Source organism: Alosa alosa, chromosome 8 (assembly GCF_017589495.1).
Source record: "Alosa alosa isolate M-15738 ecotype Scorff River chromosome 8, AALO_Geno_1.1, whole genome shotgun sequence".
NCBI lineage: Eukaryota > Metazoa > Chordata > Actinopteri > Clupeiformes > Clupeidae > Alosa > Alosa alosa.
In genome coordinates, this window is record NC_063196.1 from 10869657 (window position 1) to 10885211 (window position 15555).

Sequence of the window (15555 nt, forward strand, 5' to 3'; positions counted from 1 at the left end):
GTAAGAAAGCAGGCTAAATAGACAAAATACATTTTCAAAATACTTTGCATGAAAAAAGGAACTTCTCATAACATGATAGGCCAACTCTTTAGACTATGTGATGTTTAATTTACGTGTAAAATGCTTTAAAGTAGCCTTTTGTGTCTGAAAATGTACTATAAATAAAGTTTTTTTTTTTCAAATTAGTATTATGAATATACATTGGTACATCAACATACATAGCACAAGTTAAAAATCACGATGGTACCATTCTATAAATAAAGTTGACTTGATGTGGCCAGCAGGTGTGTGCGTCATCAGGGCTTGGAACACTGCGGTAGAACGTTAGAATGTTAGAACGTTAGAATGTTGGGCAAAGTAGAATGTTGGGAAGTCCTACTTTTGCCTGATGTCCCGTTATCATTCAAAAAGACATACGCATAAAAGACATACACGACACACGAATAGTAAGCGAAAGGTAATTATATTATATCATATTACCTATTATAATATCTGGCTCAACCAGATATTAATCAAATATATCAATATTAGATGAGCACATTCACACAACTGATTCATCATAAGACAGATATGGTGAGGGCTAGCCAGCGAGAATGCAGACAAGAAACTGTCGACAGACGGGAGTGTGTAAGCTAGCCAGCTTAATGTGTTTAGCTGTGTGTGTTTAACTTTCTACCGCACTTTATTGGTCTTTTCAAAGGATTTTCGAAAATGTCTGAGTGCAGCCCAATCCAGGGCTATCCTACTGTCCGTTCACATCAGCTCAGCAGCGGAAGAGAGAACAACAGCTCTGTTCTCTGTGATGTTATTGCTGCTATTAAGAAACTGAATGATGAGTATGTAGCCTATACTATCTTTCTTATCTTTCATATAATTTCTTATTCAATATAGATTTTCTAAATCTTACATATTTCCTGTAGATCTACTGTTTTTGGCCTAATCCTTTTCACCACTGTCAGAATACTGTCTATGTTAAAGAATGTGTTTCATATATTTTTTCAGTCAGTGGATGGCCATTACAGGAGGCATGTCTAAAGTAAGTAATGTTTTAATGTTTAATGTTTTTACAGCAACTGTTTTACAATCATTTGTAGCCTGCTTGAGGCCCTACATTTCAAGGATACAAGGATACAAAGGAAGTTTATTGTCACATGCATATAGTTACTGGAAGTAAGAAATGCAGTGAAATTATGTCTGGTGTCAGCCTATTTGTGCTTTTAATGTGGGGTAAAAGAGTGCAGTAGAAGAGGGGTTTAGTAGATTAAGTGGCAAGGGCTGCATAAAAAAAAAAGGTGGGGAGGATTGGGATTGGGTGGGGGCACCAACAAGGAGCACCCAAGAGCAACAGGGGCAAGGAAAAACTCCCTTACCAAAGGAAGAAACCTTGGGCAGATCCACGGCTCAGGGGCTAACCCTACTGCCAGGGGTCTTGGTGTGTGTGTTGGGGGATGACAGGAGATGGAATAGTGTGCTGTGTATGTGGGGGAGAGGGCAGTGTGCAATATGTGTGTTGGGGAAGCTTCCTCATGAGACAATGTGCTGTGTATTGGGGGGGGGCAGTGTGCTGTAAGTATGTTGGGGATGTGTGTTGGAGAAGCTTCCTGATGAAATAATGTGCTGTGTATGTAGGGGGTGGGGGGAGCAGGGACTTACTATTGCAAGCAGAGTACTGTATGTATGATGTATGTGAGTGATGACAGTGAAGATGTGTGTGTGGGCGGGAGGGGAGTGGAGCAGTGACTGTGTGTGTGTGTGTGTAGTGTGTAGGTGGGGGGCAGTGTGCTGTAAGTATGTAGAGGATGTGTGTTGGAGAAGATCCTGAAGACAATGTGCTGTGTATGTAGGGGGGGGGGGCAGTGTGCAGCAAGTATGGAGAGGAGGCTTACTGTAGCAAGCAGTGTGTTGTATGTATGTGAAGTGATGACAGTGATGATGTAAGTGTGTGTGTTGGGGGTGGGGGTTGGGGGGGGGGGGGCAGAAAGGCTAGGCAATCAAGGACATGGGTAGATGGAGGAGAAATCAAAAATAATAAATAAAAAGTTCTATGGAGATGTGCAAAAGTACATAGTGCAAAAATGTCTTGTTCTAGTCTGTTCTGTTGTGTACTACTTGTCTCTGATAACCTTGTGTGTTGTTTAGATTGCGAGACTGGACTTTGCAGAAATATGCTTATGCATTATTTCAAACGTGTCAAAGTCTGCATGCAAGATGTTCATGCCAATTGTCCAAATCTTGGACTTCAGTACAACTAACATGGAGGAATCACAGCAGTCTCTCAATTCACCTGACACTGCTGTCTCAACAGATTCCTTACTGAAAGAGTAAGTGACTATGTTTATAGAGAGAATGTTATAAATATATACATATATCCCATTGATATGCTAACTTTTCACAATATTTGGTTTACTAGGTCTCCTTTGGACATACCTCTCGTTCGTGCCTTGTGTGTGCAAATTGTTCAGGAGGTCAAAGCAGCCTGTCTTGTGGCTATTGAAAGAATTGCTCTAAGCAGACCATTCACTGGGTCTGGTGATGGCTGGAAGGACAAATGTTTTCGACTAGAGGAGGAGACTTTCAAAGTGTTCTTCAAAAGACTGGATGAACTGGACCTTTTTGCTCAAAAGCCAGATGCTAGTAGCTTTTTGAATAAGAAACAGCTTATGGAGTTGGAAGTAACAGATCTGACACAGCAAGTGGTGACTGCCATCTTGACTGTTATTGAGAGCTCATGTCCCAATCGTGAGCATCCCGTAGCAACCACTGGCCTGTTACATGTGGTGGCCAAGATGAGGAAATTCTTGGCCTCTCCAAAGACCTATAACAACACACTACCACTTGGTTCCTACTCCAGCTCTTTAAACCAAGGGCATCCCCTCCAGCTCACCTCGGACTTTAACGTGAAGGCTTTCAAGACGGTCCTCGAAGTGCTGTTCAGATCCATCAACTGTCCATTTGTGGATGCTAGCCAGTTCAAACCAGATAATGTGGCATTATTAACAAGGGAGAATTCTGTTTTATCCTACGTTATTACAGCATGCAACATCATATCGTACACCATTGACACTGTTCTTGAGGTCCTTGTTGCATTGTCAGAAGACAAAGAAGAGGACTTTTGTTTTTATGCCACTGAGATGTTCCTCAGAGTACAGTATAAAGTCAAGCAGTTCATGATCTTGGGTAAGATATCTGGAATGAAAGACAAAATACATAGCACAGACTCTCAGCCCGCATTCAAACTAGATTCAGAGGATTTTGTTTTTCCAATTGTCACTAAGCACAAGGAGGAGTCAGAATGTGAGAGGAGCCTGGTGGCCACGGACTGTGTTGATTATGTGACTACTGAATCTGATTCAGGAGTGGACCCACCAGTTGCTACTTGTAAAAGTTCGCTGGAGAAGGAAACGTATGTGTCACAGAAACCCACCATAGCTGCTTCAGATATTGCAAAGGAGCTGGATGTTGGGGAAGCTGTTGCACGGTTGGAAGACTTCATTAACAGTGGGGAAATTCACAAGTTTTCACTTGAACTCACAAAGCAGGTGCTTCACTTGCTAAAAAAGAGCACTTGCCAGAGAGTCAACCTGGCTGTCAACCAAACTGTTTCAGACACAGATCTTCCATCACCGCAGAGAGGAAACAATGAGATAGACAGCAGCAGTGTCTCTCTTGAGTTCGCCTACATGTTTGCCGAGGACTCTGTGAAATGCTTCTTCCATCAGCTGCTGTTCCCTTCTTGTCCAAGCAAAGTGAGCGACCCAAATGACTTCATCCAGAGCATGTGGAGCTTCAACCCCTGCCTGGCGATGGCAGCACATGAAAGCTGCTCTGGAAACACTATCTGTTCCTCTCGTGCCCTGCGTGAAACAGTGGACTTACTGAGGGAGGTTATTGTGAACCAGGTGATGGGCAGCTTTTCACCAGCGCCAGCTTTTCCTTGTGCAAGCAGAAGCACTGAGGATGCAGCTGGCACCACCAGTTGTTTTGAGACAACTGATGACCCCAACTCCAAGTCAACCACTGCAAATGAAAGGAAAAGGAGCAAAAAGAGCTGGAAGCAAAAACTTTGCATCTTGCCTAAACTGAAGATTCCTAAAGAGAGGATCTATAAAAAGGTATAGTAAAATACCCAAAGTCAAAATATTTCTGTGTTGTTGCTCTGTAACCTGTAATGTTACCGTGTGTCTGTGGAGATGTTTGGCACAGGAGGCACTTTCTTAGTCAGGAGCATCATATGCTATAGTATGTTGAATACACTGAGAGCAAAAAGTGACAACATGCTTGTGTTCTTTGTAGTATTTCTCTAGGAGAAATGCTGTGAGCCCTTTGGCACCAAACCTGGCATGTCCACTGGACATTGATACAGCAGAAGGAAATCATTTGCTGGAGAACCTGACCTTTACATCTTCAGTGGTTATCATCAGTAAGTCATGTATTAATAATATTATTATTATTATTATTATTATTATTATTATTATTCTCCAGAACACTGTCATGTTGAACATGTTTGAACACCTGGTGCTTTGCAGGTGAACCACATGCCTCCACCTCGCAGCAGATAGAAAATGTCCCTGCTCCTGACACAGCAGCAAAGAAACCAAAGAAGCGCAACATTTTCACCAAGTTCTTCTGGTCTATTACCAAGTCTCTGCAAACATGCTTCAAAAAGTAATAGAGACAATAAAATAATTGTATTACATTTTATTTTTATATTTTAAATAAAAGTAAATAAAATGTGTCGCAAAAGTGTGCAGTTCAGATATCTTGTTGGTAGCAGAGCACAGATACCAATAAGGGGTTCCATTTGACAATGGTGATGCACAATGGCACAGCCATGATCATACTGATGAAGAAGGGAAACTATATTACTTATAGTTTTACACACGCTGCAAAGATCAGAGTTTATAGTGCTCGCATTCAAAGGGAAAGGAGACATTTTATTTGTTGTCTAAAATGATGTGTTCATATAGCAAGGAAATCCAGACCCTGGAAATCTAGAAAGATTAAGGGTCTGGCCATGACTAATGTAATGGCCCAACTTGAGGAGTGGCACCAAGCATGCATTTGAAAATCTCACTGCACGCAATTGGATACCACTACGACCAATGTTTACTGACTTTTCCAATAATATCGGTCGGACTTTCCGACGTTGCAACGCTGTTGTCATCTGTTTAGCTCGCCTCTGGCCCGCCTATATCAGATACACCGATATGATTGGTGCCCCACGATACAAGGGACATAAGTAATGAGCATCATTACTCACTGCCAGAGTGACTCACTGAGCAAATTCAAATTGTGCTCTCGCGAGAATTCTGGATTTCCAGCGTAGTGTTCATATGAAAAAGTGAAGCCTCAGATCAGATGAAGGCTACATTATCTCCAGATTAAAGGTGTGATTTGTAAGATTGTTACCGAACGTTCTGCAGGCCAAAATCAAAACACTGGTGAACGTTCTCAAGACTACCAGACGCGAGCCTCTTCTGGGTTGCCAGATGTAATGAAGACTTAGCTAACGTTAGTTGACCTGCAGCTGCTTTAACGTTTCTCCAACCATGACCCAGCTACACATTACGGCAGGGGTCTCAAACTCAAATGAGCTGGCGGCCAATTCTGCCAACGTCATCTGATTGGAGGGCCGGCTATTTCTGAAAAGTGCCAGTGTTTTTATCTAGTTTTAGACACCTGTGCTAGCAACCTTAGCTTATAAATAAAATAATGATAAAATAAATATTAATACAAATTAGAAAACAAATGAAAAGCATAAAAACAGGTATGTGTGTGTTTCACACCAAATAAAAATATTTTCCTCTCATAACTTTTTTAAACCTGGCAAACTATAGGCGTCAGGGTTAAGAAAGCAACACTATTGGATTTTTATATCAAATTTTCAAAAGGCCATGGCTTGAAAGTGGTCAGAGATAAAGTCCTACTGTAAATGTAAAAATCTTTGAGTAAAACAAAAGTTTATGAAGGGGGTAAATGTACCCATCTAATTTGCCACTGGATGACAAGCACCTCAAATTATGCACCTTTCTAAATACTGGATGAACATATTTGAGCAGGTTTACTTTCCTTTTTTCATATTACCCACATAACAAATTAACAGGAAAACACCTAAGATGTATACCAACACCTAAGATGTATATGGTTTCTAAACCACAAGGGCTACAATAAAGTATTCTGCTCAAATCAGTTCCTATCGCGGGTAATCAGAAGTTCGCATCATATTGCGGGTGACTTTGTAGTTTAGAGCCCTATTTCTACTAGCCCTGCTGTCTGTACCACGTCCATTACGGACACTATCATCACGATTACCACAGCAACCAGGCTCGGACTGGTAATCTGTACAACCGGGCAAATGCCCGGTGGGCCGGTGACCTCCGGGATTTTTTTTTTTTAAGTTATTTAGCCTATTTGCGGCCCGTCATGTAGACCTAGGCTTAGCCTATGAATGCAGTTGCATCCATTTGGATTGGGGGGTGACAGGTCAATCATTTTGGCCTCTTCATGACAGGTTCAGTGTGTGTTACGATCGCGCCACCCTCAAGTGGATTTGTCCAAGCAGCCGCTTGGTTTGTGGGGAAATATAGCCTACGAGTCCATGCGTGGTAGCCTAGGCTATATAAGTGCCCTCCGCTGGCTGGTGTTCACATCATCGCAGTTTAACCGTAAACAGCAATCAGAGGTGTCTAATTTTATTCCATAAATATATTGTTTTTATAGACGTAAGTTGCACGCTACGAAGAGCTTCCATTTACTGCACCATGTAGGCTACTGTAGTGCGGTTTAGTAAAAAATAGTATAAAAAATAGTAAAAAACAATACAATTTGGCCCCTGTCGTATACCATATGCAAGTTCATGTAGTGTGATCAAAATTAAGAATAATTCAAGAATTTACATTTACATTTAGTCATCTAGCTGATGCTTATCCAAATGACTGACAGAGCTTTCAATTAACCACATTATAATCAATAGGCCAAAATCATAATTGTGTATCTGTGCCAAAATTCATAATTCAAGTCCAGTGCAGAACTGAATAAGAAAATCATACGGCTATGTATCTTGAAGTTCCAGTATGTGAGAGACTTGACGTGCCTTAATATCTCCAACCTCAAGTATGCAGCTAATAAGGAAATAGAATTGTTATTTAATTAAACAAGGTGAACTTCTCCCCACTGTGGAATGCAGAAAAGGATGCTACAAGGAGGGAATTCAAACACACTCAACACCTTACCATCTATTGATGTCATTGTGGTTGAGATATCTGACATTTTTCTGTTAAAGATTGGCATGGAGACAGTGGGACATGGTTGCCTTTGTCAGTGTCCTTATGTGAACTTGCACAGGTCAACTTGCTCATTTTTACTTGCGTACCACTTCACACCAGTGCTTCAGACCAGGCCTGATGCTTCAGCAATAGCCGTCACTGAAAAGCTGTAAGTGTTGTTGAACACAGCTGTTCTCACATTAGATGATAAACCATAAACATAAACCATTGTTCATTACACCTGTGTGTAGTATCTACTTTTTTGTGTTTTTCACATTTAGTATTTTGCAGTATTTTAAATTTAAAATACAAAAATACACACCAATAAAGTATTTTGATACAAAATACAGAGCCATTTCCTTCAACCCAATAAAATACAAATGACAAAATACTATTTTGCATTTGAAACACATATTACATGTTTCAGAAATACTACCCATCCCTGGGAACAGGCAGATTACATCTTTATAGTTGGCCATATGATGACATACTTAGGTTAATACTGTATTTCACCAGTTAGGGCACCAAAATGGCCAGTAGCTGCACTGTGTAGCCTATCTTGACATGTCTTTAAGTTTTGGGTTACAATATACAGGTAGTGGGCTCTCTGTTGATTTTAATAGGCCTAAGCCTAAAGTTACAGCATTATCACAATTGACCAGACTTTGACCTTTTGTCTTCTTTAAACAAAATTCTGGCTATGATTGTTCCTTGTATTGCATCATGAGCCATCACTGCACCTATTGCATTCTACTGTAGCCTTAAGCCTAGCTCAGTCATTATGTTGTACCACATCACCCTCCATTAGAAGTGCAATTAGCTGCATTGAGCATAATAAACTGCATTTAGAATTCCAAATCCATATTTCTAGATATTTTGGTAAAAGTAACTTAAAAGTAATACAATAGTGCCTTACAATTCAGAGACAGTAATATTATAATGTAATGAATTACTTTGAAATGACAGTAGTAAGTAATACATAATATATTACGATTTTGAAGTAACTTGCCCAACACTGATTAAACCACATGTTTGCTTGACTAAATGAAAAATATAGGCTACTGAACATGCATGGAGATCGTCATAGTTGACAGAAATTACGATTTGTGCCAACATGTTGTAGAAACACAACCACAGCCTTTAGGCCTATTTGGTGCACATCTTCAACATTGGTTATAGTCAGCGATTCACATTAACTGTAGGCTATCACCACAAGTGTATACTAAACGTTTCTGCCCAAGTTTGTGTGCCGTCATCACATTTTGCAAAATTAGGCTACCTTCGTTACTAACCTACCAGTTGATACTTTTTACGTGCATCGACTCGCGATTGATTGTGCATCTAATGTAACACTCGGTGGAGAGACTTCCACTTTCCAAGTTCCACTTTCACTGTCGTTGTGAGCTAAAAGGCTACTATATGGAAAATACTTTGAAGTTCCTTTTGAGTCCAAACATGAATAGGTTTTCTTTAACATGTCTTTAAGTTTTGGGTTACAATATACAGGTAGTGGGCTCTCTGTTGATTTTAATGAGTAGGCCTAAGCCTAAAGTTACAGCATTTCTATCACAATTGACCAGACTTTGACCTTTTGTCTTCTTTAAACACAATTCTGGCTATGATTTTTCCTTGTATTGCATCATGAGCCATCACTGCACCTATTGCATTCTACTGTAGCCTTAAGCCTAGCTCAGTCCTTATGTTGTACCACATCACCCTCCATTAGAAGTGCAATGAGCTGCATTGAGCATAATAAACTGCATTTAGAATTCCAAATCCATATTTCCAGATATTTTGGTAAAAGTAACTTAAAAGTAATACAATAGTAGTGCAATGCCTTACAATTCAGAGACAGTAATATTATAATGTAATGAATTACTTTGAAATGACAGTAATAAGTAATACATAATATATTACGATTTTGAAGTAACTTGCCCAACACTGATTAAACCACATGTCACTGCTTGACTAAATGAAAAATATAGCCTACTGAACATGCATGGAGATTGTCATAGTTGACAGAAATTACGATACATGTCTTTAAGTTTTGGGTTACAATATACAGGTAGTGGGCTCTCTGTTGATTTTTAATAGGCCTAAGCCTAAAGTTACAGCATTATCACAATTGACCAGACTTTGACCTTTTGTCTTCTTTAAACAAAATTCTGGCTATGATTGTTCCTTGTATTGCATCATGAGCCATCACTGCACCTATTGCATTCTACTGTAGCCTTAAGCCTAGCTCAGTCATTATGTTGTACCACATCACCCTCCATTAGAAGTGCAATTAGCTGCATTGAGCATAATAAACTGCATTTAGAATTCCAAATCCATATTTCTAGATATTTTGGTAAAAGTAACTTAAAAGTAATACAATAGTGCCTTACAATTCAGAGACAGTAATATTATAATGTAATGAATTACTTTGAAATGACAGTAGTAAGTAATACATAATATATTACGATTTTGAAGTAACTTGCCCAACACTGATTAAACCACATGTTTGCTTGACTAAATGAAAAATATAGGCTACTGAACATGCATGGAGATCGTCATAGTTGACAGAAATTACGATTTGTGCCAACATGTTGTAGAAAAAAACACAACCACAGCCTTTAGGCCTATTTGGTGCACATCTTCAACATTGGTTATAGTCAGCGATTCACATTAACTGTAGGCTATCACCACAAGTGTATACTAAACGTTTCTGCCCAAGTTTGTGTGTCGTCATCACATTTTGCAAAAATTAGGCTACCTTCGTTTACTAACCTACCAGTTGATACTTTTACGTTGCATCGATTTCACATTGATTGTGCATCTAATGTAACACTCGGTGGAGAGACTTCCACTTTCCAAGTTCCACTTTCACTGTCGCTGTGAGCTAAAAGGCTACTATATGGAAAAATACTTTGAAGTTCCTTTTGAGTCCAAACATGAATAGGTTTTCTTTAACATGTCTTTAAGTTTTGGGTTACAATATACAGGTAGTGGGCTCTCTGTTGATTTTAATGAGTAGGCCTAAGCCTAAAGTTACAACATTTCTATCACAATTGACCAGACTTTGACCTTTTGTCTTCTTTAAACACAATTCTGGCTATGATTTTTCCTTGTATTGCATCATGAGCCATCACTGCACCTATTGCATTCTACTGTAGCCTTAAGCCTAGCTCAGTCCTTATGTTGTACCACATCACCCTCCATTAGAAGTGCAATGAGCTGCATTGAGCATAATAAACTGCATTTAGAATTCCAAATCCATATTTCCAGATATTTTGGTAAAAGTAACTTAAAAGTAATACAATAGTAGTGCAATGCCTTACAATTCAGAGACAGTAATATTATAATGTAATGAATTACTTTGAAATGACAGTAATAAGTAATACATAATATATTACGATTTTGAAGTAACTTGCCCAACACTGATTAAACCACATGTCACTGCTTGACTAAATGAAAAATATAGCCTACTGAACATGCATGGAGATTGTCATAGTTGACAGAAATTACGATACTGATTATATAATAACCTATAGGTCCAAATCTAAATGTTTGGGTTCAGTTTATGTGTGTTGCTACAGCATGATACTGTGTGTTTGTTATTTATGGGGGGGAATCAGGGGGGGATTTTGGTATCGGTGGGCCTGTGTGTGTGTGTGTGTGTGTGTGTGTGGGGGTCGTATACACCGTCGTGCACGCAGACAGCACCCAGCACCTCCATTCAATAGACGATCGATCGATTATAATCTCCAAAAGGATATTCTCCTTCAGATTTAGAATAGGTGAATAGCATAGCCTACCTAAAACTTCATCACACGTAAACGTTTTTCAACATTTGATGTAGGCCTATTTCTGCTTAATTTCTGCTTCAATATATGCAACACTACGGCCTGCATCGCTTCCGCGTCATTACAAATGCACGTCTTTGTGTTTCTCGCGTGTACTACAAGTATTTCCAGAAAACTTTGCGCAGCGATTTTGGGTTTGAATGAAGCTCTGGATGTCTAGCACATAGTGGAGCAGAGTACAAATGAGATTTGTCACCGTACTTGGAACTATCGTCTATTTTAATCAGTATCGTTGTTTGTCGCAATTAAAATAGTCTCAAGGGCCGGATTACATTATTTGACATACGTCGCGGGCCGGAATTGGGCCGGATGCGGCCGGATTTGGCCTGCGGGCCGGGTGTTTGAGACCCCTGCATTACGGAAACAGTGAAAACAAAAAATACCTCTCTAACCAACGTAACATATTTAGCTGAAGTTAGCGATGCAGATGAAGTCTAGGCTACTTGTTGTGGAGAAATATGGCCAGCTCTGCGTCAGACTTGATATTCTTCGTTTGACGAAGACGTCACCATCTCAGATAGCTCCTCCGATGTCCACCTAATTTGTTTTTTGTTTTAATTTTGGAAATTTGCCTGCCTCTCGTGGGCGTTCATGACTACAACTGACAGCTGTTGACAGTTGGCCTTTGCTAATTTGGCAACCCAAATAGGAGGACGCAGAGCCATATAAATGGCTCTGGGAGGACGCGCTAGCCCAGTATTAATACGCTATTCTAGAATTAATCGTTCAAAACATAAACGAAAATTTCAAGAAATTCCGCCCCGTGACTCATTTTTTTTCATGGGTTTTACAGGTTAGAGTAATGTTGTCAAATAAGCCATTACTTCAATTCATCGTGTTTCCTTACTCTCTGACAACATATGGTGATCATATTTGGAATGGTTACAGTTTATTTTCCATTATTTCCTACATACTGGACCTTTAAGCAATAACGGTGTATATCATTTCAAAAAATCATGTTGTAATATTTAAAGTGAAGCTGTAGCGATGCTGTAATTATGCAGCTTAGATAACACTAGATATTCTTTTCCTGGTTGTCCAAGTGTAGTGCAACACTGACCACCCACCCTTTCAATATCCTGGTAGTTTTGCTTTCACAGAGATACACAATGATTTTCCAACCATCGATTAATCGTTTAGTTGTCAAACTATTAAATTAATCGCCAGCTATTTTGGTAATCTTTTAATTCATTTGTGTCAATTTTGTAAGAAAAATACCTCGAAATTCTCTGATTGTAACTTCTTAAACTTGAATATGTTCAGCTTTACGTATCTCCCAGTACATTAAATATCAACTAAATATCATAGTCTGGGGCTTTGGAAAACACTGATGACATTTTTTAACCTTTTTCTAACATTTTATCGATCAGACAACCAGTTGATTCAAATTAAACAACTATGAAAATAATCTTTGGTTGCAGCCCTACTATTTGCCTCCTAAAATATGTGTTGTGCACCTGTTGAAATATTCTCACTTCCACACTCCCTTCCCTGCATGTTTGCCATTAGCCCTTGCTCTGTGACATGAGCAGGAACACTGTTGGTGTAATATTAGATGTATACCACAAGAGGACAGTAAAGTACAACATCAATGGGAACGTCTTACAAGTCTCATAACTGTCACTCCTGTTCATCACCTATGTTTTTAATGATCATCAGAATTGTTTTTTTTTCTTACTTATTATCAAACAATTGATAGAAACATAATAAACAATAGGTAATAGAAATACGTATAAAGAGATGCATTTTCTCTCTATAACAGTAGCCTACTGTCATCGCATTTTTGACTACATCAAAAGGCACTGTTCCTAAAGGGATAGTGGCACCCAAAATGAGGATTCTTCCATGATCTTTTGCATCTCATGCCAGTTATCATCCATACAACATTATCTTGTAACAGCAAATTAATTATCCATTATCCTGTCAAACAGCACCGCGACACAACAAAACACAGAGGAAAAGTTTAACAGGGACATTGTTTTTTCTTGTTTTTCTGTGCCTTAATTGTCTATATTTGTAAATAACTAACAAAATAAACCAATAAGAGACACCTTTCAAAGGACACCTTTGGTCAAGTAATTCCCCGCATCTGAAGCTCCTGAACTCAGATCTAGAGCTCATCTGGGGTTACTGCTGCCACAAATACTGGAGAAACAGATTCTCCATTTCCCTGAAGGCCTTTAAGGCCTATTACCTCACGATTTGTTTTGAAACATCCCTCGGCTACTGACACTATCTAACAATCCTTATTTCTGTTACTGTGAATTCTGTTTCAATACAGAATTCCTAAGAGCACCATACAGAATTTTACCCTCAGAGAACACCTTAAATTAAGTGTATAAACCTTACCGCTGTAGTTTTGGGCACCAGAGACAACCTGCTTTGGCAGTGGCCACAAGTGTTGCATGTAGATGATGATGACAATGACACTCATGCTTCCCATGCTGTTGGTCACCGTGGTATGCAGGTTTTTGTTTCTCCTAATACAAATTGACCAATCCTTTCAACAAAGTGCAGAATAATTTGGCTACACGACGGTAAACACAGTTGCATGACTGAAAGAAGAGCAGGTATAGCCTACATTTCATGCCAGATGCTCTCTGACAGCTCCAGCTCCAGCTTCATCCAAATCTCCATCTACAACACCTGAGTAGTGCAATGCCAAACACTGCCTCACATACAGTAGTATTGACACATTACCCAGCACTTAAAAAAGAACTCAAAACTCATTGTATTATATCATTGCACTTCAGCTTGTTGTCCTTGTCGTCTTCAGAAGTTGATCAAACATTATTGGCTACCTCTCACGTATGAATGCCTCATGAGTTTTACCGCCTGCTGTGTAGTTCGGATCTTTTCAGATTAAACAAGAGATTCTGAAGTTTCTGCTGAATCTGAGGAAAAGAGCAAGGGTGAGAGTGACTGTTTGACCTGAAACACAGCAGTAGCCTATTACATTATATCAAGTTATCTCAAGGAAATTGATCTCTTAAAGGCTCTTAAAGGGAATGACGGATGTCACTCTCGTTGGTTTAAAGATTGTTATTCCCAAAACACACTCATGACTGTTTACATTGTTATTATTTTTACAGACATCTTTCCTAGGCACAGTGGCTGATTTTACATCTTTGTTGATACAGTAGATTTACCTCCACCTGAGCTGACTGGGAGACAACTGGAGCTTGTGAGGAGAGAAAGGAGGGATTCACTCACCTGCTCTGCGATAGCAGCCTGAACAGCAGGGTCTTCCAGCTTCAGAGGGGAGTCCGTCCTGATGGTCCCCTTTACCACCCGACTGGGTGGGGCTGTGGAGAGAAATGTTAATTGAGTCTCTTATTGTTGCTTCATCATAAACCACACACACACACACACCTGAAACACTTGTATATGGAGCAGGCCTGTGGCAAACCCACTCTGACACATGAAGGCTTTCTTTTCACACAAATCATCAGCCCAACCACGCTTTGAGGCATACCAGGCAGCACATTTGTCATTGAATCCGCCCTTTTTGGAGTACTTCGGGCCCCAGGCAGTGAATCGGGACTTGCTATTGTCGGACCACTGCCAGGTGTCCCTGAACAAACCGATCCACACTTTTTTGTAATCAGATGAAGTGGCCAACCGCTGGTTTTCCTCCTGGTTCCTGGAGCTGGCCAGGTCCGAGTGATGCTCGCGGCAGTACTTCTGCGCATTATTCCAGGACTTCGGCTGGGAGATGAGAATGTATTGGTTTGCTGCTCTCTCATTTGCTGCCATTAAAAAATAAACATATTTTTAAAAATAAAACAAAAGCGTAGCAACCTTCCATTTAGAACTAGTAACGGTAGTTTGTGCTTTAAGTTGAGAAATTAGTGAACATGTCGCAGAAAGAAGTAGCCTAGTTCTACTAACAAGACAGTTTTAGTGATCAAAAGTTAACATTGCCACCTTGAATGTACATTATTTTTCTGATATTCGAATGCCATGTCATCCATTATCCAATCCAATATTATTATTTAGTGCTAAATCTCAGACTGATTGGTGTTCAGTTTTCTGTGTAAGTTTTTTTCAGGTGTCTGTGTGGGTATTTCCAGTCATTTCCAATTAAGCGTTTTGTATTTTGAATAGAAATGTTCTATCAATGATTACAATACTGGTATATGTCATTTTTGAACAAAGTGTCTCATAAGAAACAGTGTGTTGTGTTTTGCTATAAGTGTGTTGAAGAATTGCAAACAAAGTTCAAAGCAGAAAGCAGTGTGTAAAGTATAGTTACAAGGTGTTTAAGGTATGGTTACAAGAAGTTTTGAAGCAACTCCTTAGCAATCAGCAGAACCTCTAAATCAGGGGTCTCAAACTCTCGGCCCAATTCCGGCCCGCGACCTGGTGTCAAAATAACAATGTAATTTGGCCCTTGAGGGTATTTTTAATTGCGACAAACAACGACACTGATTAAAACAGTCTTA

At 39.6% G+C, this 15555-nt stretch overlaps 1 protein-coding gene across 1 annotated transcript; it reads left to right on the forward strand.

The window, feature by feature from the left end:
• Positions 1–375: 375 nt before the first annotated feature.
• On the forward strand, positions 376–4702 carry LOC125299536. The gene is made up of 7 exons (XM_048250852.1): positions 376–457; positions 701–836; positions 1003–1036; positions 2140–2321; positions 2411–4112; positions 4294–4420; positions 4527–4702. The coding sequence occupies exons 2-7, from the start codon at positions 712–714 to the stop codon at positions 4667–4669; spliced, it is 2313 nt and encodes a 770-aa protein (XP_048106809.1). The 5' UTR covers positions 376–457; positions 701–711; the 3' UTR covers positions 4670–4702.
• The last annotated feature ends 10853 nt before the right edge of the window (positions 4703–15555 follow it).